The following is a 23,718-nucleotide window of genomic DNA, read 5'->3' as shown; positions in this document are numbered from 1 at the left end:
TAAATGTTGTATTAATAAATAATAATTATCATATGTATGGATTATGTTTCTTTATATTTCTATATTAACTATTTATGTGCTGCTAGGATTCTTGCCAACATTCCACAAGGTCAAGATTTATACAGTAACTATTTTAAATTATATTTGTGTATATTTAAGAACTTAATGTTAATAGAATAAATAAATAAATCCCTCATTAATTTATTTTTATTCAGATACGACTTAAATGTCATTATAAATTAACTGTCAAAGAATGACATGAGAGTCATGAGATTAATAGCTTACCTACTGTTTAATGTTTATAATTTTAATTTTATATGATTTTTTTTTCATAACAATATCAGCGTGTCGAAAATATATTTTAATTATACCCACAAATTTCTATATACCAATAACAATTTTCATTGAGTATTCTAATTTAGTGAGTCAACTATGGCCAAAAGATCCAATCCATACACTGAAGACTTTATTCAACAACGTAAAATGCACGTAGGTCTTAAGCAATTCAATAACAACGAGGACAGATTACAAAAAGTATACGGTAAATTATTTTTTATAATAACCTTATTATGCTATGAAACAAACTTATATGCCATGTCATAAACCAGAATTTGTGAAAATTACAGAAAAAACATTACAACTACTGTTTCGTGGAGCGAAGAATATACAAAATGATATTATACAAAGTTGTGATACTGCACTGGTCGAGAGAAAGGATGGAATGAAACAACTTTTTATCGGCAAAGATGGCAGCTTGTTACATTCTGGAAATATGGTAACTTGTGCTCAACTCATAATGCGAAACATAAGACCAGGGAAAATTTACTAAATTTATTTTTCTCTCAATTTGGCAACTATTTTCAATAATAATATTGAAAATAGTTGCCAAATTGAGATTATGTATAAACATAGTTCTATTTGTTTGTGGAATTGAGTTATGATTGCTTGCCATTGATGATTTTATGGAAATAAAATCTATATCTTTCAAATGATGAATGATTTAATTTGAAGCCTAAAAAATTCTAAAACTTCACTCATTAAGTCCAATACTACCTGGAGTTTTTTACCATTTGAGTTGTTACCATTTAAGATTCCATCCATTTTAAATATAAATGAAACAAGTATATCTTTAATTTCAATTTAAAATTTTAAATTACTCATGCTATTATTTATGTTGTAGATTACAGAAAAAAATATTGGAGTGCAGTATTGTGCATGTAATACACTGGAGACAGACAACTGCGCTTACTGTGAAATTTCCTTATGTGCTGTGTGCCAGCACCAGTGTAGCATCTGCCAGCAATCGTACTGTTCTAAATGTTCACTAATTGGGTAAGATTTATTATTTCACCCACATACTACTGTCAACTTACTTCAAGAACTCATTGAATGTAACAAAACACTGAGAACATTTACAATGCAAATAATATAACATGTTTATTTAATTTTATATTTTAATAAAATATTATTCATTTCCAGATCTGAGGGTGCAGAAATTTGTGTTTCATGTTACAGTTAAAATTATAAAGTACTATATTAGTGTTTTTAGTTGTAATTTATGTAAATGTGATACAACCTATGGGCTAAGAGCCTTTTAAGAAAGAAGAAGCTTTATTACTGTTTAAGGAAAGAAATAAAACAATTGCAAGTTAAATAAATATATGTGGTCTTTATTTTGAGTAACTTGTTTTGTTTCATTAAAATTTATTAATTTACCATATTTTTATTCAAAATATTGGTTTTATATATCAAATTGTAAAGAAAAAGAAGTTATACAATAAAATTATAATTATTTAGATTTTTTAAAATCTTTCATATTGAAAAATATTTCACTTAGTATGTATCTGCAAATAAGGATAAACTGAAATTAATTACTGTCATGTAATTTTTTTAATTATGCAACTCAACAATACGACAATTTCTTAGAGCAACGTTTTATTTTATCTACAAAACTATTTTGTTCATTCACAAGTTAATTTGTGATAAATAATAATTTTATCTTTTAATATGTTATTATTAAATCTTTTTCTATGTATATATTTAAAGTGACTCCAGGATTGTCTTTAAAACACACATTTAGGTTTTATTGCATTTTAAATTTTAATATTGATAATACGTTTCTATTTTAAAGTAAAAAAAAAACAACACAGTGCAAGTAAAAAATCTTTATCTAAACACCATACACAATAATTGACAATAACACGCCATATAAAACTCAGCACCTCATGCGAGAATGTAAACACACAAAACTTACTTCTAAACTATTTTCTAAACCAAGCCCCAGAATCATATACGACAAGTAATCATTTAAATTTGCATAATTTTATACACATCTGGGCGTAACGCAAAGGGAAAGAGAGGTGTGACACGTTCGGCGCCAATTAATTATGGAGTTTTTTGAGTCAAGAGATATATTATATTTTTTTCCGACGATGTCAATTAGGTATGTAAATATATTCTGTAAAATGTAAATATTATTGTGAATTATTATCTTGTTACTCACACATTAACAACAGCACTAAATAGTATTAGGACTTCATACAGATGTAATAAATGCAGTTTTGTACAATGTAAGTATACATTTAATACTCATTCAAATATCGTTACCAGTATTGCAATCAAGCAAAATAGAATAGTCGCTTGTTTTTGATCACGTTTTAAAAATATTTACAATAAATTGTCAATAAAAATCATTTTTAATATTACAATACTTGTTTTAATATAAATAATTAAGAATATGGATTTTAAATCCATGTTCTTAATTCAAAATAATTGGCATGGAGACTCCACTTTTGTCTTACACTATAAACGATTATTTTGAAGAAACAATAGCTGTCTGTGCAATCATTGGATAAAAAACAAACACACAGTTTAAATAAAGCCCAACATAAATAGTAAAAAAAAAATTAAGGCACAAATGTTTCCAAGCTGTACCACTGTATTGGGCATAATCAAACTCGGCCGTCAGCAATATATCTATATCAGTTGTAGAAAACTCTTCTGACTCGAGTGCCCGTATGCACTCGAATATATTATTTTACTGCATAGTGTGCTCGTAGTAGTGCACGTATTATTATCGCCATTATTACCGAGACTACAAGAACAAGTATCGGTACACCAGCGTCGCCGCCACGCCGAGCAGCAGCGGCACCATCCACGAGCTCCACGAACTGTCACCAATGCAAACAAAAAAATAAAATAAAACAATACTGTCAAATCAAAAATGGCATTATAATACAATGCCATTTGTTGTTGCAAGTCTCGTGAATAGTCTACTAATCATAAGCTTCTTTGGATGCAGGCAAAAAATAACAAAAAAATTACGTATGTTTATAAAAACGACGGCAGCGTGTGTCAGCGTTTTCATTTTTAAATAAATATGACATGGATGCACGCAATTTCACAGCGCTTGTTATTTATTTTAATTGTAATACTTTTGGTCACATGTACACAATGATGTGATAAATAATTAAAAATATAATCAACTTGTAGCTATATTAAAATACATTACGGCATCATTTCTTAATAAATTTTGAAAGCTAAATATATTTAAATAAATAATCAATATTATTTTGAAAGTATGCAAATGGCATGCACAGAGGCATTTAAATGCCAGCTGATGATCTGGATTAGATTAGATTACTGATTATCACACTTAAGCCGAGGTCGGAAAGTTTACAGCATGAATAAATACATATTTACGTATGGGAAATCAGCATTTAGGTATTATTAAGGCAACATTTAATTATTTTTCCTGGTTCCGCGTTTAGTAGTACTTATCTCAAATTTAACAAGCTTATGTGATTCCACTCAGTGAGTGTACCGCCGCCGCAGGGTGGTTAGCAAGGTTAGATTCGCAGAAGCGTTACATGATATTCAGTGTAAGCTCACTAGAATTTAATACGTATTGGAACTTAATAGGTATACATCGTATTGATTTCCGCGTTGAAGGTATTTTCAGTTTTTTGCGTATTTACTTTTTTTTTTTTTCTGAAACATTATCTTATAATGTATATATATATATAAGTACCTAATAAATTTATTTTATCGCATATTATAATTATTTAAATGTAGTGTTACACTTAATTAAAAGTAATGTTATGCATCATGCATGACGTGATAACTCAACCAATAAAAAAAAGTAATTTATATTATAATTTAATTTAATTTTTCAAATTAAATAAAAAGTCTTGATCTTTTTAAACATTATCATGACAGAAATAGAAGCATTGTACTTAAAAACGTGTAACCATTGATTTTCTTGTCGGTTCATCTCGATAGAATTAGCGTGCTAATCTAACTTGTATAATGAAGAGGTACAATTTTAAGAGTTGAGATGAATATCTCAAGTACTTAGGCACTTTTTAGACACGGAAAACGTAAACATTAATTCCAAGGGGTTACCTTGAATCTTCGAATAAGCACATTGTTCAATTTAGATTTCTGATATTACATCCGGCGATCATAGCCTTAAGACTACGAACACAACGGCGCGCGCCCCTCCCATTAGATGTTTAGAGGAAGGGCTTGCGTTAGTGTTGGTTAACACACGTGTTAAGAGATTTTGAGTGTTTACGTTTAGTTTTGTAGTGTATTTTACTGTTAATAGTACTATTAGTTGATATTTGGGCTAGTGGTGTTACTAACATTTATACATATTGTGAGTATTTGCTGTATTTTAATATTCTGTAGTTTTTAAGTTTTATAATGGAGGTTGATACTCCTCCCGAACCCCCTGATCCAGGTGGCTCAGTAGATTTAGTTCCCGACAATTGTTCTTCTCCTTCTATACCTTCTCGTAAACGACAAAGTACTAATGATTCGATTAATTCCGACTCCAACACAAAGAAAACGGTAATTCATCCCACAACCGCAACTCCCTCCATCCAAACGATTTATACCCATCCTTCCTACTCTGAAGGCCCTAAAAGTTATTTAGACAGTGACAAAGGCCCTTTCATTGTTCATGTGTCCCGGGAAGTCTCTGATCCTGCTTCAGGAACTACTATACGGGCTATCAAATTTGGGCAATTTCTACATACTCACAAAATTAGTGGTATTATTAACGATGGTCTTAAAAATGTAGGACGCAATAAAATATCTGTTGAGTTTTCAACAAGCAAGGCAGCAAACTCCTTTCTAGCAAACCCTGTTATTGAAATGTGTAAATACAAAGCTATTGTACCGACTTTCAATATTACTAGAATGGGTTTGATTAAGGGTATTCCCGTGGACTGGACAATGGATGAATTAGCATCATCACTCGAACTTCCCTCTGGATGTGGTGAAGTTTTAAAAATCAGACGCCTTAACAGGAAAACTTTTACTGATGGTGTTATCACATGGGTCCCAACCCAATCTGTGGTTATCACATTTAGGGGGCAAATGCTTCCCAATAAAGTGTTTTCCTATCATACTTCCCTACCTGTAGAAATGTATAAACTTCCTACGATCCAATGCCTGAACTGCTGCCGTTATGGACACATAAAAACTCAGTGCCGATCACAACCTAGATGTTTTAAGTGCTCCAAATCCCACACAGGTGAGTCTTGTGATGTAAGTAAGGATAACGCCACTTGCTTACATTGCTCAGGTGTTCATTTTACTACGGATAAGGACTGTCCTGAATTTTCACGCCAACAATCCATAAAAATTGTTATGTCCCAGGACAATGTGTCATATATAGAAGCATCCTCACGGTTCCCTCCTGTTCGTAGATCCTATGCAGAGATTGCAAAAGAGATGTTCACCCCTCCTATATATTCTCCAACTATCCCAAACAAATCTATCCCTTCACCTATCAGATCCTATCGTAAGACTGTTTTAAGTACTCCTCGCCCAAGATCACCGCTTGGAAAAGGATACGATAAACAGGCTCACCAATCCATTGTTAGCAATTGTCCCTCTACTACTCCCAATGGTTGTGCTCTCAACCAAAATACTTCTCTCCCCGTAAATAACAATCCCAACTTCTTGGAAATGTTAACGAAGATTCTTCTAAGCATTATTTCAACCTGTAATGATATCCCCTTACCGTCCAACGTTGCTCAAGACTTAGGTCAACTATTCTCAATCCTTAAAAATGGCCCCAATCAGCTTCCTTCAATGGAACTGCAAGAGCGTCCGGCCTAAAAAACATGAACTCCTCTCTCTAATTAATCTCCATAAACCTGTCATTATTGCCATCTCTGAAACTTGGTTGATCCCTGGATCCCGATTTCGGGTACCGGGCTTCTCCTGTTTGAGAGATGACAGGAGTGATGGTTATGCCGGGAGTGCCATTTTTATCCGGCACTCCCTTCCCTTTTCCCAAATCCCTCTATCCCTGTCCAGCCAGCATATTAATGCTGTTGCTGTCAGAGCCCTCAACATCTCTTTTCTCTCCCTGTATATCCCTCACCCTAATCCCGCTTTAATTCCCGATTTATCCGCCATCTTCTCTAGTCTCCCTCATCCTATCCTTGTCATGGGTGATTTTAATGCCCACCATACCTCCTGGGGTTCACATTTTTCTGATTCGTTTGCTCTCTTGTTGATGGACATATTTGATGATGCAAACCTCTGCATCCTCAATAATGGCTCACCAACACGTAGAGTATACCCCAACCAAAACCCTAAATCCGTTGTTGACCTATCCCTAACCTCTCCTGCCCTTGCTTCTCAATTATCCTGGAATGTCCTATCATCCTCTTTTGGTAGTGACCACTTCCCTATCCTCCTTTCTTTAAATAACCGATCCATCCCATACTCCAACCCAAATCCTTTATTAAAATATAAATTAAAACATGTTAATTGGTCTGCATATGCTGAATCTGTTGACGACATGATTGACTCCCTCTTTGCGTCGCAAGACTATCGAAATGTAATCCTTTGCTACGACCTTTTCGTTAATGGTATTTTAACTGCAGCTGATCTCCATTTTCCCAAAAAACACATCTCAAAAAATCATTTGCTTTCCACCCCCTGGTGGGATGAGGAATGCAAACGATTAACTGAACAGAGACTAGAGGCTGAAGAAACATACACTATGTGTATGTCTATGGATAATTTTTACAAGTATCAGAGAATCGACGCCAAATTAAAACGACTGATTTCTAAAAAGAAAAAAGTCAGTTGGATTCAATTTTGTGAATCCCTGAGCCCTCGTTCCTCTTCCTCTGCAGTCTGGTCCCAACTTAAAAAATTCCGCCGTTGCCTTAACTCTGACAACCCTACCTCAAATACTCCTTCTGAGTGGCTTAACAATTTTGCTGATAAGCTTGCCCCCCCTTTTGTCCCATATGAGGACAGTTTTCTAATTTCTACGCCAGCATCTACTTTGGATGAAATGGATGCCCCCTTCTCTTTTTCCGAACTTCAATGTGCATTAAATGGTTTATCCGATTCGACACCTGGGGAAGATGGCGTTCCTTACTCTTTTATTTCCAAATTGAATGATAAAGCTAAACATTGTTTTTTAAATATTATAAACTCGGTTTTTATCAAAGGAATCATCCCGCAATCTTGGAAGTCACAAATTGTTATTCCCATTCTTAAACCGGGTAAGAACCCTTCCGATTTCAATTCTTATAGACCTATAGCTTTATCATCTACTTTGGCAAAGATCACTGAACATCTCTTGAAGAATCGCCTGGAATGGTTAATGGAAAGCAGAAACATACTTGCTCCCTCTCAATTTGGCTTTCGGAAGGGGTCGAGCACTATTGATAGTCTAAGCATACTTACAACAGACATTCGAATTGCCTTCGCTAAAGGAGAGTACCTTGTGGGAATCTTTCTTGATATATCTTCTGCATATGATAATGTCCTTCTTCCGTTACTCAGGCAGAAAATGCAACAGCTGAGTATTCCTCCGAGGATAGTTCATTTCATATGTAATCTGTTAACTTGCAGATCAATAACGGTAAGACACCAACATCTCTCACTTCCCCCCAGATTCGTCTGGAAAGGTCTTCCTCAAGGCTCTGTACTCAGTCCTCTGCTTTATAGCATATACACTCATGACCTCGATTTGTCTGTTAACAACTTTTGTAACATCCTCCAGTATGCTGATGACATAGTTTTATATCATAGATCAAGTTCCGTTGAAAATTTATCATTTCGATTAAACTCTGCTTTGCATTACCTATCCCAATGGCTCTGTGACCATGGCTTGTCGCTGTCGATAGCCAAAAGTCAAGCAGTGATTTTTACGAAAAAAAGACGTATTCCTGCCTTTGATCTGTTTTATGAGGGTCAATGCATTAACTTTGTAGACAAAACAAAATTTCTTGGTATAATTCTCGATTACAAACTGAACGGAATTTCTCACTCCGATTACATAGCCAAGAAATGTGAAAAATCTATTAATGCCCTTAGAGCAGTGTCTGGAGTCTGGTGGGGAGCTCACCCTTATACATTAAAATTGATCTATAACGCAATAGTTCGTAGTCATTTGGACTATGGACTGTTCGTTCTAGATCCTTTTAATAAATCAGCTTCAGAAAAATTAAATAAAATACAATATAAATGTCTCCGTATTATATTGGGTGCGATGAAATCCACCCCTACTAATGCTCTGCAGGTTGAGTGTGTTGACCCTCCTCTACAGATAAGGAGGCAATATCTTTGTGACCGCTTTATCATCAGATTGTTACAGCTACCCTCCCATCCTCTACTGATTAGATTAAACAAACTATCCCACCTTTGTAACCCAGATAATCCGGCATCCCCATTCCTATTAAACAGTTTCCTCAAGTATACCAAACTCCCCCATCCACTTACCACTTTTCCCTCTAATCCTCTTTTTTCCACCTCCTTTAAAGCACTTATTTATAATCCTCCGGTAATAACAAATCTTGGACTCGTAAAAGGTTCCCCTGATGCTAATATCCAATTTCAAACAATTTTTCATCAAAATTGGCCTAATCATCTCCCTATATATACTGATGCCTCTAAGCTCTCGCCGACCGGCTGCGTTGGTGCAGCTTGTTGGATTCCTAAATTTAAAATAGCACTATTATTTAAATGTCCCCCCGAAACCTCTGTATTCTCCGGTGAGGCCATCGCTTTACTGGAAGCCGTAAAGTATGCCCTGTCACACAATATTCAGCAAACAATTATTTTATGTGACTCACTAAGCTGTCTGTTAGCCATTAAAGAGAATCCTTTTCGTAGCAGATCAAGACTTTCAATCGTTTTTAAGATCAGAGAGGCCCTGTTGTCCTGTCATCAACAAGGGCTACAAGTCCTGCTGGTCTGGATTCCTAGCCATTCAGCTATATCTGGTAATGAGATGGCAGACTCATATGCTAAGATTGCTATCCAATCTGGTACATCTGAGCATTTTGCCAACACATCTCAGGATTTGCTTTCTCTTGCCAAAGCTGAAATGATTAAATCCTGGAATTCTTTTTGGGTTTCATCAAAATTGGTCAAGGGTAAATATTATTCGGCGTTACAACCTGAAATTCCGAGGCGACCTTGGTTTTCATCTCACAGGCACGCTGACCGTTGGGTCACCTCCACCATCTGTCGGTTACGCCTCGGCCATTCATGCACACCTACTCATCTAGCAAAAATCAGAGTTCGTGATCACTCGCTGTGTGAATGTGGCCTAGACGAAGGCTCTGCAACCCATATCCTGTTCCTTTGCCCTAAACTTCTTCGTCCCATTTATGACATCCTCCCTCCTAAAGTCCCTCGCCCTATAAATGTTGAATGTTTGTTGACGTTTGTGTTTAGTCCATTTTGTTCAATCTTATGTAAATATATCAAATTAAATAAAATTAAGTTGTGAATAGTCCAATTTTTCATATTTTATTACATATATAGTTTAGAATACTAACAACTATTTTTTTTTTTAATTATCTTATTATTAACTCTTAATGTTTGTGTTGTTCTAGGTTAAGGATTAACAAGGAAATTAATACTACTATTCTTGACTTTAAAATTCAATTGAGTTTAGTGTCTCAACCGTACCGATCAATCTCATTCGTGTCTTCTCCATCCTACGTGACATTGGCGAAATAATCTGTGCCCTGCCGGCACAACTACAAGCCATTAAACTAAGAATTGAATTGATGTTTAGAGGCGTTTAGACTGTAATATTATGTATCTTGATATTTTATATAGTTTATAAGTACGAAACTAAAAAATCCTTATATTTACAATCGTGTTATAACAAAAATAATTATAAAATATAGGTCGACGTTTTCGAAGGCAATATGAAAGCAACAGGCAAAGACGCACATGGGTCCGTGTAACGATGGAGGGTACGATCGTGTGGCGATTGTGATTTAAATAAATAAAATATATTTTTTATAACTTGCTTTATTTCAAAAAGATTACAATTAGTAGTCCAATCTAAGTCCAGAGCCGTTTTTTTTCGACATGTATGTATATAAATCAATAGCAGAACTTTAAGTAGATGTAGCGCTCCGGCTAAATATGTATAACAATATACTTACTAATATGATATAGCTTTATTTTTTTTTTCATTTATGTTTATTATTATCAACTACAGCGTCGATATCAACTACTAGTCTATGAACACTACGAAGCAATTATTGTTTTAGAAGCAACATTTAACATTTCTACAATTTATTACAATAGAGATCATTTCCATTAGCACGCCAGTTAAACTTGCATTTGACTAAATATACAATAAAAAATACAATATTTGGTGTGAATAAAAATTTAAAAATATAGGAAGACAGTACAAGGTAACTAACTATATCACCCGCTACGCTATGCTATGTGCAAGCGAGAGAAACAGATCTCGATATCACATTTCGTTGAATATATTTGGTATCAGCTAAGTACACAGGGAGCGTGAGCCAACATTACACAGATCCATGTGCCGGCGATTGTGGAAACTCTTTGGAATGATAATAACAATGACTCAGGGAGACTTCTTCACTGGCGTTATAACGTCAACAATATCCCGAAACATGAATGTCATTCAACGCAATGTATGCACGCGGCCGATAACGGCAAAAACGAGACTCGAGCGAGTTAACTCATTTATAGCCCAGGAAAGACCTTAATACACTAATAAATATATTTAGTCTCTAATCTAATAAACGACAAAGTATCACATCGCTGATGATGTTTTCTTTGGTATTAATTTGGAAAACGTTTCAATATCTTATACAAAGTAAGTTAAAACCGCCGACTAGCAACTAACGATAACTTGTGTGACTATAACCGTGACGTGCTTGCTTACAAACATTATAATAAAATATTAAAAATGACGTACTTGAAATACATTATGGTTGTTTGACTTCATACGTTTTTGTTATCTAGATTTGATGTGTAAAAAGATCAATATCGTAGCGAGTTACAAATGTATGGGTATAAGGTTCCTTGCCGATTATTTTGAATAGAATCTACATCTCGCGCCGTTCAAAGTCAGCACATACGTAAGTCGTGATATAAACATTGTGATCAATAATGATGATAATGTATTTAAAGAGATTCGACGGGACGTGGTTATTGTATAAATGTTATCTTAAACTTGACCTCAGGCGCGAGGCGTCGGGCGACACGAAACGAATGTGTCAATTCGTGCGAATAACTTACTCGCTCGCTACGAATTTTCTTCTGTGTGAATTCTATTATTTTACTGATTGCTTCTTAACTATAAAACATATGTACATCAAATATGTAATTTTCTGCACAAAGTAAATTATGTGATGAACGCAAACAACGGTGCGATGGGTAACAAATAACGACACGACGAAAGATGTGCCCAACGATAGAGGATTTACTTGTCGATGAGCAAAACATTTCCAACCGTTTCGCATTCTACAAATGATAATTTGACTTCGCCTCTCATGGCTGCATATCAACTAAATAAAACATTCAAAAATGGTAATAGCTCTCATGTCATGAGTGCAGCGTATACGAGTGAGCTCTCTATCTACATCTACATTCTACATTTGGTCCTATGGTCATCAGGTAGTTGGTACAGCGAGTGGAGGTGATGTGTGATGGGCGAGTGTCTGGTGGAGTTCTAGGCGACTACGCACTTGCCCTGCTCCTGCTGCTGGTCGTTGTTCCACTGCGGGGAGAAGGCCGCCTTCATCTGCGTGCGGTCCGCCTCCACCAACTCACCGATTTTGTATTTCTTCATCAACGACCTGGGAGACAACAAAATTTACACATATATCGATTTGTAAATGTGTACAACCGTACACATGTGGAGTACGCACTCGTTGCCACACGTAAAAGTGAAATAAAATCTATATATATATTTAAATTTAATATAATATATTAATAATATTTGCAAAATGGCGATGACCACACGCTTAAAAGTTAATAAAATAATTATATTATATTCTTCGTGAAAATCACTTGTATCATTGCTTACCATTTAAATATTTATGTAGAGCGAACGCAAGCGATCGAGCGCATTTGGTTCATACGTATTAACACCTAATATATCAGAGTATCATACGAACTAACACGTAATAAATCAAGAATAAACCACATTCGTTTAACTTTATCTGAACTTTTACCTGGCGTCGGAGCTGTGGCTGACGTCTTCGAAGGGCTCCGTCGCGTCTTGCCCTGCTAGCTCCAAGAGCACCTCTTCACCCCCGGGATGCTGGTAAACAAAGACTTCATTAAAAATACATATAAACAAGTCAATGATCATTGCCTTTTTACTTTTTCTATAAACCTGGTTAGGATCAAAAAACACTTGTGCCCAAGCGAATTTGGTTTTATCTATTGCTGAGATAGCAAATTTGATTCGCATTGAGAGTTCCTGTATTTATATTTTTTTGCCAATTCGACACCAGACAGTGACGGATTGGCAATGTAAAATCCGTTGCGGCGCCAGCGAGGCAACGAAATTAGTCGGGGCAATAAAAAGCACGGAAAGCCGTTATTTTACCGAATTGTGAAAGTAAAATCATTGTGTTGTTTACTATATTATTATTTACTGCGCAATGGGCAAGTGACTCTTGAGAATGGCCGTCCGACGCGTCGCGACGTGGCGTAAAGCGTAAATCTTTCAGTATTCTCGTGTCCTAAATCTATGGGGCGAGGTTTATAATATTAAAAGTGTGTAGCAAAAAATCTGTTTAAGGTTTACTCCTATGTATATATATATCGATTAACTTCCAAATGTAAATTTTCATTTTATTGTGATATAATAACATTCGTTAACCTTCGAAAACCTTCAAGGTTTCTAAGTTTATTCATCAATGTCAGTCTTACGAGTATTTCAATTTGCGATAAACATGTGAAAGCAAATGAAACGAAACAGACGCCACTTTACTCGGCACTCCACAAAATGCATCGTATATAGTTGTACCTTGATATGAATTGCGTATTCAACACACTCACAGGCTCGGCATTCGGAGAAGGGGGAGGAGATAATAAAATATGACAATAATGAGGCCGTTTGAGAGGACCGAGCGCGCTGGAATTTTCCAATAACATTCCGGATCGGGATGTCTATGCGAAGCCTCTTTCCGCATTTAAATAATACTTCTGGCACACTTCACTGCCGCACCGTTTATTGCAAATTTAATATAAGTATTAAATGAGACATAAAGAGCATTGAATAGATCATGTGTGTATACAAAATTTCATTTCTGTGTTATAATTAACTTTGTATTTTTAACCGACTTCAAAAAAGGAGGAGGTTCTCAATTCGTCGGGGCCTTTTTTTTATTTTTTATGTATGTTACCGAATTACTCGAAGATGGCTGGGCCGATTTTGACAATTCTTTTTTTGTTTGAAAGGGCATGTTTTACAGGTGGTCCCATTGTCAGGAGATCAGGATCTGATGATGGGATCCTGGAGAAATCGAGGGAACTCCTCAAATTTTATAGGCACACCTATAGTGATTTTGGTTTTATTCAAAGTGCCTTGGTCATATGCTCACGAAAAGTGACATTTGATGAAGTAGAACTGATGATGAAGACCACAACTAGTAATCAGAACCTATTAGTAAGTAACTATTTTACGGGTTTAGTTCTATTTCTTTAAGATAGTCGTCAAGCAATTGATGTTAGTAAACATGCCTATGATGAAGTCTAGCTGATGGTGGACTACCAGGAGGACTCCTCAATGATTAACGGTATTGCATCGGGAAAAATGGTATTGTCTAATTGGCGATGAGCAGTTAGCATTAGGCTATTGTAACTTAGGTAACGCTTAATTTGAGTTGCAGTCCACATCGTATTGAAACGGCGTTGAGTTATGTTTAGAGTCGAAAGCCGAAATGTACTGAGTATAATAAAGTGAATGACAAACACTACCAATTGTAATTATAAATAACAAAACAACACTGAAAAGCAGTAAATAAATTTTTATAAATAAAAAAAAACCGCCTTCAAAAATGAACTAAAAAGAAAAAAATAATCAGTTACATCCATATCCAATTTACGATTTTTTAATCACCTTTTGAAGTCAGTGCCAACAAAGTAAATAAATTCCTATATTGAAATCATTTAATTTGTATCGATAGTAAGGTTTGTCTAATGGTGTCATCTATACAATAAATAGATTTAGGTTTGTATGTATGTATTATGTATTATGTACCTATATTAGCAATTTTGGCACAGACTTTGAGAGGTGATTAAAAAATCGTAAATTGGATATGGATGTAACTGATTATTTTTTTCTTTTTAGTTCATTTTTGAAGGCGGTTTTTTTTTATTTATAAAAATTTTATAAGCATGAATTAACTTTATGGTATAATATTGTAGGTCACTTATACTATATTAGGATTATAGTTGGTAGCACCAATTCATTAATTGCTGTACCGTCATTACAATACAAACTTCCTAATATCGGTATTTTAGGTATAGCGTTCACAAGATACTACGTTCATAATTCTCTTGGTAGGCGCGCTTCTAGTACTTACCAATGTCTAAGGGCAGTGGTGATCACTTTAATTTTAAATATAAATAAAAAAAGAATAAGCAAAACATTGTCGAATTGAATTTCCAGACGAAGGTGATGTTTTTTATTGAAAACAAAAGTTTAAATAAGTCATAAGGGTCAGCGCCCTAATTCTATTTATTTAATTATTCGTTGTGACATGACCAAAATAAGGTTCAGCCAAAAAAGTGTAAAAACAATTTCGGCTAAATATATTCTTTTTTTTACGGGTGAATTTTAACAGATGATTGCGGGTTCAAACCCATGTAAGCACCACTTAATTTCCATGTGCTTAATTTGTTTTTGTAATTCATCTGGTGCTCGACAGTGAAGGAAAACTTCATGAGGAAACCTGCGAATCTGCCACCTGAGAATTCATCCACCTTAGTCCAGTAATGGGAATTTCACAGGTTGTTACTGTTATTTTCATTCTCATTATACTATTTTTGTACACGCTATTCGAATAAAAAACGAAATAAACTTGTCTACTGATTAGTCTGTAAGACCGACGTTATGTTTAGGAATAAGTACCTATTAGATTTGAATATAAATGACCTACGATATGTAAAAACATAGATAGCTCTGCTATTTGTTTTGTATAGCTAATACATGGTTTAGTTAAACTGGTGACGAACTATTTATATGTTATCAAATTGTGTGTTAATCGAACTCATAAATCCCGTTTAATAAACGCATAAATGTTAGTTCCGGGGTACCCTTTAGCCACATTAGCGCGGTTTCGGTAATTTATCGAACTACACCACTACATGAGATACTTCTTACCGATACTAACCACACCGACAATAAAGACCACTGTCATATTTGACGAGCTTTTTACTGGGTAAGCCAAATATTTATTCTCTATAATCCATTAATATAAGTAATTTATAAATCATAATAAGAAGCAATTTGTATTAAATCTATTCTAAATGTGAAAGTAACTCTGTCTGTCTGTCGCTCTTTCGCGACCAAACCGCTGAAACAAATTTGATGAAATTCAGTATAAAACAAACTCCAAGAAACGACATCGACTACTTTTTTTGTCTCACACATGTCAACCAACACCGTAAAACTCGAGCGAAACCGCGGGCAGGTTAGTATATATTTACTGATTGGTTTTTATTTCGTCATAATTGTAAGTAGACAACATTTTACAAGAGTGTTTTTGATGGTGATCTAAATTTATATTGTTTTTATCTATTTGCCTTGTGTAATAAGTTTGACACCCAGGTATGGATAGTCAAGTGTTAAAATCAGTGTTGTTGAGATTTAGATATGGCACGACAAATGGTTATCGCTTAGGTTATCTTGATTAGTTTTTGAAGGCTTTGAGTTGTCAACAGGGCCAATTTTTGATGGAGTTGGGTAGTCATCATATTTCGCCAATGTTAGATGCGATAAAAAAGGCACATGGAGAGAAAAGAAATAGAGACGGAGTAACTACTATAGTAAAATGATATATTGTAAAATTAAATATTAATACACAAATAAAAGTGACATTTGTTTTATTTCTAAATTACTATTTTAAAATCACTGTCATTTGTTTGAGAAGTAGTAAAAAACTTTATATAAACAATTTTGTACTAATTTTTATATTTGGGAATTAATTATAAGTAAAAGTTCTTTTGTATTGAAATACTTGCTATTGTTCAGGCAATTCCTAACAAAACAGTGACATCAGTACAAAAGTAAACTAATGTATTTTTAATTACGATCAAATTAGTCTCAATATAAAAACACACATTATATGTGAATAGTATGTACATTATATTATCATCTGTGTAACATAATATCATAAAACCCTTTATATCAAGGGATGGCCTCTATACTGTTGAGCTATAAAGTATATATAATATATATAAAAGGCACAAGTTCCAACTAGATAATCATTATTATAATTTAAAGGTAATTTGACCTTCAATTTTAAAATTATCACTTTGAATTTAAATTAGTACAAATTTACTAGAGCTATGTTTATTTTATGATAGCAAACCTGCATATAAATATTGAATAAAGGGACAATAGAGGTATTTTAACCATGAAACTATTTTATATCAAACAAAATGTAAATTGATACTTGATCAATTCAAAATGTTTTTTCTTTTAATTTGCATAACTGTTTTATGAATAGTCACTACAGTACCAGAATGTATGTCAACTATTTTTTCATCATATTTCACACATTTTATGTGCCATATTAACTGTATAATTGTTACAGTTTTCTGAAATAAGTACCAACATCTATATGTTGATCAGATGAAACATTTCAACAATCATCTGCAAACTACTGAGCATATCAGTGTAGATTACAGTGTGACTAGATGCAGAATGGCCCATAGACATGAGCAGGCTATTTATTATTGTAAAAGTTGTTTATTTTTCCATTTTTCACCCAGCAAGGCAACTTTACTAAAAGTTTAAACAAACAAAAGATTTCATTCACTAACATCCCATTACCAAATATTTTATTTTTTTATTATAAATATCAGAAACAAGGAAGATACAAAAAAAAGACTAATGGTAGCATTATACCTTTTTTATGACTAACATTCTTACCTATGAACATATAGAATGAAGTCATTTTATTACGACAAGTTATTTCATGGCAAAAATTCACAGCTCCATAAGCCAATGTATGCATTGTAGTATATCTGCTATATTCAAGAATTAAAATACAATTTTTTTCAATTCTCTCTTCAACGGTAGGTAGGTAGGAAGGTAGAAGCTACACACTTAAACTGTATGCTACATACCTATATAATTAAAATCTTGTGTACAATATCCATATCAGAAAATTAATTTCTAATTATCAATATATCACTCTTAAATAATCTTTTAAAAATTGAGATGATAAAATATATATTTATGTTTCGTGACCCTTTGTTTCGGTTTTTATATATTTAAAGCAACGCAATCTTCTATTTGAACAATTGTGACGTGTTTCTAATACATACCTCATCTAGAAACTTAGTAACATCATATACACCATTGTGGATGATAAGTATCGCGTCTTCACGAGAGTTGCGGCTTTTGAGTTCCTCCCTAGTAAATAATTTGACTTCTTCGCACATGATAAAAAAATAAGTTTCTAGTACGACAAGACTACAGCCGGTATTCACTGACCACTTGCAAAGAGAGTGCTGAATGCACAACTCTGTAAACACGAGTGACGAGTGTTCTTAGGTTCTTACGGTCCTAATCCTATTCACGAAACCGAAGTGTCATGCCATGTCACGATCAAGTCTCAAGATGATGTCAATCTGTCAAAAAACACTTACGTCACTGCAAAGTTACAGATAAAATATTTTTTAACTTTTTTTTTTAATAAGTATCTACCTAAGATCTGAATGTTAATAGTTCTTACGTAACTAAATATGTTACTTTATTTTTCAATAAACATAATACGTTCACATTTAAATATTTATTTCCTTACAAAGAATTAATATTTTAAGCTACATAGCAATAACTACATTACTAACCTATTTTGAAATCAATTTACAATTAAATGTTATTGTTGTAGGGTTAAGGTGCAAATAAAAAATATTATCATTTAAAATGTATAGGTTTATTGAAAGTCTACATGCCTATTATAACTATTTATAATTATATTTTATTTGAATGGACTATCTACAATCTGATAGATGTTGCTTCTTGTATTTCCTTCTGTTTATGTGTCCCATCACAAAATGGTCTATTTTTAGTCTGTTTGCAATTGCACAGCCAATATTCTTTCGTTTTTGCAACTTGAAATTTTATAGGTCTAAAAGAAATAAACAAGAATTAATGAAAATCTTTTCTAATCAAAAAATACTATATACTTGAGATAACTTAAATTATATATTGATATAAAAATTTAATACTTTAATAAAACATGTACATTTTCAGCTAAAAATCTGTGCTGATGGTTATTAGCACACATAAACTACCTATATTGCAAACATAATCAAGTAATAAGATAAATCAACAACTAAAGTTTATTCTGCAGTCCATTGTATTATTATCAGCTGCTTTTGGTATGTGGTATGTGTATTATGGTATATGTTATAAAATATAACATTAAAATATTAAATATTACCTATTCTTGAAAACAAGTTATTATTTATTTATTTGCAGTACTTTAGTATTTTAATTTTATAACAGATACCTCATTACATAATTGTCTTTTAGTCAATTATAAATTATTATTAGTAATATATCTATTAAACAAAAAAACACAAATGATGAAAAGTAATATTTACCTTTGGGTTATCTTGAGATAAACATCTTTATGTGTGCCATCGCACAATGGCTGTGACTTAGAGCGCCCACAAAGGCACCAGTGGTAAGTCTTACCTTCTTCTAATACTAGTTTGAATGGTTTTCTATCGTAAACAATGCCATTAGTTTGCTGATCATTAGCTGAATAAACTTGTTTTATTACATTTGTTGGTATCTCTGGCTTAGGCGGTTTGGTGACATATCCTGACTGAAACTGAATGTATAGTAAAGTTATTAATACAGCTATAAAACTTAAACTCTATTGGATTCAGTATTCAGTTAATAATCATAACCTTTTATATAAATTTATCTGTATACTAACCGATTTTATGCAGTAGTTCACTATATTAAGTTGTAGTTTTCTCGTAAGCATTTTTAACTTGGTTGGTAGTGTTTTGAAATAATTTACCAATCTGAAAACTGATTTTTGATATTTGTTATAAAATTTTTCCTATTCTCTTAGTCTTAAAAAGTATAATCTTATAAATAAAACCAAATGACGAAATTTCAATTTGACAAGTATTAGGATTCACAGCTGATTACCTACCACAGAATATTACAAAATTAAATTTGTTTATGGTTAGATACTTTTCTTCTGACAATGTTTTATCTACTTTGTCTATTAAACGTCACTGAAATAATGAAATTATACGACTGACGTCAACATTGTTTTCTTTTAAATTTTCGTTCTTAATTTTATTTTGTTAAATTAGTTCTAGATGACTATGTGGTAAAGGAGAAAGCTATTTGCTTTGGATTATTTTGTTTTGATATGATATACTGACATTTAATTGGCGAGATATGTCGAGAATACGCGGAATAGAGGCTAAGGTGCTAAAAATACACAAGGACTACAAGGATTCATTACTCAACTTAGAAACTCGGAAAAATAAGAGCAATAAATCGAGTAAAAAGAAAAATGAATCTTCATTAAGTTACAAAAATGATGTTGAAAGTAAGTGAATACTGCTTTTTAATATTTGTATTGTTTTGCATGACATTAAAATTTGAAGGTTAATTTCGTAAACGATTGGGTGTATTATTTTTAGAGCTCCAAATAAATGAGTTGTTGTATAAACTGCCAAAGCTAGACGCAATATTCGACGTACATCGTAAAATTGGCGAGGGAACTTTCAGTTCTGTCTACTTGGGTTCATTGAAACAGCACTCGGGTCTACCCGATGCACAAAAGCCATGGTTTGCGATAAAGCACTTGGTGCCCACTGCACATCCGGCACGCATCGAGCACGAGCTGAGATGTCTCCAAGACATGGGGTAAGAAAAATTTGCTCGATATATCTTCTATATTTTGACTTATGTAATTGTGTGTATGTAAATTTGGTTACAGTGGAAAACATAATGTGATAGGAGTCGAGCTGTGCCTGCGGCATCTTGACACTATTGTGTTTGTGATGCCTTATATACCTCATAGAAAGTTTTCTGTAAGTATTTTTATTGTTAAAACTATTAAGTTCACCCATAGACAGTGTCATTAATGGATTTTAACTCCAATGATTAGGAATATGTAGGAGACATGGACGCTGAGGAGGTGCGGCAATATATGCGGGCACTAATGGTTGCATTGCGACATGTGCACTCATTTGGTGTGATTCACAGAGATGTCAAGCCTAGTAACTTTCTGTACGATAGAGAAAATAAAAGGTAAATAATAGTTCAGTCAATTTAACAAACTGTTTTAAAATCTTTTTATTGAGCATGTCTGCAGCTATTGGGAAGATTATCTGTGAATTACTTCTTTATCAATAGAATTGAATTTCATTTGTTAATAATATATTTTTATGCACTAAATAGACATATTACCAATTTGTAGATTTATACATAACTGAAGTAACCCCAAATCTATGTGGTCTTTCTGGTCTTACCTTGAGTGTTGTACAAGCTCAAGGTGATGAGATTCATTTATAGCATTTCCTTAAGAATAAGCAATTATTTGTACAGAACCCAGAATTAAGAAAGATGATACTACCCATTCTGCCTGCCTTCTGCTCTGGGATACTAAATTTTGCATGACAAAAATCAAAATTTCTTCATGGCTTTCGAATCCTTAATGCATAAATCATTATTTATTTTTAATAATCTTTGTGTCTTTATTGTATATTTATAGTAATTATCCAAATTTGGCCATATGATGGGCAGGTACTTATTGGTAGACTTTGGTCTAGCGCAGCGCGTCTGGACGCGCGAGGAACCCCCCGCCGCGCTGCCGCCGCCCGCGCACTCCGCGACAGTGCCCTGCAAGCGCCCCCGGGAAGAGGTAATTTTCAATTGTCAGCACCTACTGTAATGTCAAACTAACTTGACTCAATCAAAACAAGTACAACTGAAATAATACTTAGATTTTCCGTTATTTTGTTCCAGGATGACTCAATCCCGAACGCTAAGAGGATGGCCTTAGATTTGTCTGTTCGTGCAAAGAGCAACAATGTCACCGCCTCTGCTCCGAAACGCCCAGTTTTACCGAAGGTGCAAATTCCAAGGCAGAATATAACAAAGGTACGTCACTTCACTGTTGCTGATTGATGGCAAATCCGACCACCGCATCAAACTGTGTGTTTGGTCCGCAGAACCCTCCGCCGGCGCACGCGGGCGAGCGCGGCCCGTGCGCGTGCGCCAACGTGGGCGGCGTGTGCGGCGCGTGCGCCTCGCGCGTGGCGGCGCGGGCGCCGCGCGCCGGCACGCAGGGCTTCCGGCCGCCCGAGGTGCTGCTGAAGAGCCCGCGCCAGGGCACGGCCGTGGACACGTGGGCGGCGGGCGTGGTGCTGGCCAGCCTTCTCACGGCGCGCTATCCGTTCTTCCGCGCCGGGGACGACGTATCCGCGCTGGCAGAGCTTGCGGATCTGCTGGGTACCGAGCCGCTGCAGCGAACGGCCGAGGCGTTAGGTGGGGCTCGACTGCTTCTCTATCTCCTTGAAAGAGAGCGATCGAACGGACCGAAGTCCTTCGACAGGGTAGCTTTAGGGCTCGTTCGAGATCGTCAAATCTTTTAGCTAGTGGAATTTGTATCGAAATGTAAGAAATGTCGAGTCCTTTCCGCTCGTGGGACGATACGTGCGAGGCCGACTGAGCTCGAATCTTTCCGTGGCAGGTCGTCGCGTAGTGACTTCGGCGCAGTGGCCGGGCCTGTGCCTGCGCAAGCTGGCGGAGCGCCTGCGAGGCCCGGCGCGTGGGGCGGTGCCGACTCCGGGGCCCACGTGCCTACACTGCCGACTGCCCTTGCCGCAATGTCTATGTAGGGACGAGTCTAAGCCAGTGAGTTTTATATTTTTTTCTACCAGTACTGATGCCACGAATGCCAGTAGCATTGGCTAGCCTATTCGACTGGCCATCACGAGGCCGTGGCTTTGAATCGAGAATAGTTATGGATGTAACGAAGTCAGTAGTACACTGCCCTACGAAAACCGTCCACTGTGGGCCTGAATTATCTGCGATCGTCCACTACGGACTCAGGACGGGGTTAGAGTTGCAGCCGGAGTGTAATGCGTGCATGTCGGCAGGCGGACGCGTTCGACGCGTCGGCGCGGGTGGCGGGCTTCCCCGACGCGGCGTTCGCGCTGCTGGCGCGCCTGCTGGACCCCGACCCGCGCTCGCGCCTGTCGGCGGCGGCGGCGCTGGCGCACCCCTTCCTGGCGCCGCCCGCGCCCTAGCGCCCCCCTCGCGCACCGCCTCGCGCGCCCCTAGGCTAATTTAGTATGAATTTTAACTAAATCTTATAGAAAGTGTGTACTGAAGACTAGATAAACGTAAGCCTAACGTTAAAATTAAATAAAAACATCTCGGAACAATATTTTTGATAGCTATGTATTAAAATAGACAGATAAATTTTATAAATTTTCCGTTTTCGACGGAAGTGTATGTACCTCCTAGATGAGGCCGACGTGCCCGCGTGGCGTAGGTCTGAATATGTTGAATATCGTATTTTTGTGACATGGATCCTTTGATATTTATTAGAGGTGCGAGCTGCTATTGTGCTCGATTTTTACAATCTTACTGAAAAGACTGCCTAAATGGACTTACTATAAGAAATTAACTATTTACTCCCATTCCATTATAAAAGTCTTATTTTTGCTACTCTATTTGAACATTACAAACTATAAATAATCAAGATTTAATGGAATGAGGTATTAATACCGTGTATATTTAATTACTTCTTAGATTAATGATTATCAGTCCGTGTCCCACTACTGGCCAAAGGTATGTAGCAGGTGGTTGCAAATATGGCCTTGTACTCAGTGGCGTAGCTATCGTAGGGCCAGGAGGTGCAGTGCACCAGGGCCCCGGAGTGCAGGGGGCCCGCTAAGCTAAACCTTAAGCTTCTGTAGCTAGAAAATCATGACCCTGCGCACAAGATTTCTTATTTGGTATCTATAATTTTAAAGGGTAATTATTAGTTAAAGAGGGATGAAAAAGAGGGGGTGAGGGCCCAATTTTTTTTCTATGCACCAGGGCCCTTCCTCGCCTAGCTACGCCACTGCTTGTACTGTGGACTCCTACTGTCCCATATGAAATTTCTTTTAATCTTGAGAACACTTTTGAAATATATATTTGTAATTGTATATAAA

General features: G+C 35.4%; 4 protein-coding genes across 5 annotated transcripts; 2 read left to right on the top strand and 2 right to left on the bottom strand.

Moving 5' to 3' along the window:
• Nucleotides 1-286: 286 nt before the first annotated feature.
• LOC124538373 (apoptosis regulatory protein Siva-like) lies at nucleotides 287-1,679 on the top strand. Its single transcript, XM_047115421.1, has 4 exons — nucleotides 287-541; nucleotides 627-775; nucleotides 1,181-1,332; nucleotides 1,480-1,679. The coding sequence occupies exons 1-4, from the start codon at nucleotides 433-435 to the stop codon at nucleotides 1,517-1,519; spliced, it is 450 nt and encodes a 149-aa protein (XP_046971377.1). The 5' UTR covers nucleotides 287-432; the 3' UTR covers nucleotides 1,520-1,679.
• A 471-nt stretch (nucleotides 1,680-2,150) lies between these two features.
• Nucleotides 2,151-18,142, bottom strand: LOC124538393 (cytochrome b5-like). Of its 2 annotated transcripts, none has more exons than XM_047115443.1 (4): nucleotides 17,836-18,142; nucleotides 12,501-12,589; nucleotides 12,012-12,122; nucleotides 2,151-3,170 (listed from the first exon to the last, which is right to left on the bottom strand). In XM_047115443.1, exons 1-4 carry the CDS (start codon nucleotides 17,950-17,952, stop codon nucleotides 3,095-3,097), a joined length of 393 nt encoding a protein of 130 aa, XP_046971399.1. In that variant the 5' UTR covers nucleotides 17,953-18,142; the 3' UTR covers nucleotides 2,151-3,094. The 2 variants fall into 2 exon arrangements, 1 of the variants encoding a protein (XP_046971399.1); XR_006966977.1 differs by lacking the exon at nucleotides 2,151-3,170 and adding an exon at nucleotides 10,294-11,855 and having other exon boundaries at nucleotides 11,888-12,122.
• A 285-nt stretch (nucleotides 18,143-18,427) lies between these two features.
• On the bottom strand, nucleotides 18,428-19,683 carry LOC124538383 (CDGSH iron-sulfur domain-containing protein 3, mitochondrial). Its single transcript, XM_047115431.1, has 3 exons — nucleotides 19,461-19,683; nucleotides 19,120-19,352; nucleotides 18,428-18,641 (listed from the first exon to the last, which is right to left on the bottom strand). The coding sequence occupies exons 1-3, from the start codon at nucleotides 19,509-19,511 to the stop codon at nucleotides 18,509-18,511; spliced, it is 417 nt and encodes a 138-aa protein (XP_046971387.1). The 5' UTR covers nucleotides 19,512-19,683; the 3' UTR covers nucleotides 18,428-18,508.
• Nucleotides 19,684-19,771: 88 nt separating this feature from the next.
• Nucleotides 19,772-23,380, top strand: LOC124538354 (cell division cycle 7-related protein kinase-like). The gene is made up of 9 exons (XM_047115399.1): nucleotides 19,772-20,093; nucleotides 20,188-20,413; nucleotides 20,487-20,580; nucleotides 20,658-20,800; nucleotides 21,296-21,413; nucleotides 21,518-21,652; nucleotides 21,724-22,039; nucleotides 22,245-22,408; nucleotides 22,654-23,380. Exons 1-9 carry the CDS (start codon nucleotides 19,940-19,942, stop codon nucleotides 22,801-22,803), a joined length of 1,500 nt encoding a protein of 499 aa, XP_046971355.1. The 5' UTR covers nucleotides 19,772-19,939; the 3' UTR covers nucleotides 22,804-23,380.
• The last annotated feature ends 338 nt before the right edge of the window (nucleotides 23,381-23,718 follow it).

The sequence above is a fragment of the Vanessa cardui genome, chromosome 2 (assembly GCF_905220365.1).
Source record: "Vanessa cardui chromosome 2, ilVanCard2.1, whole genome shotgun sequence".
Classification (NCBI taxonomy): Eukaryota; Metazoa; Arthropoda; class Insecta; order Lepidoptera; family Nymphalidae; genus Vanessa; species Vanessa cardui.
Note: the sequence above shows the minus strand (reverse complement) of the source record. Positions and strands in the feature narration are given on the sequence as shown.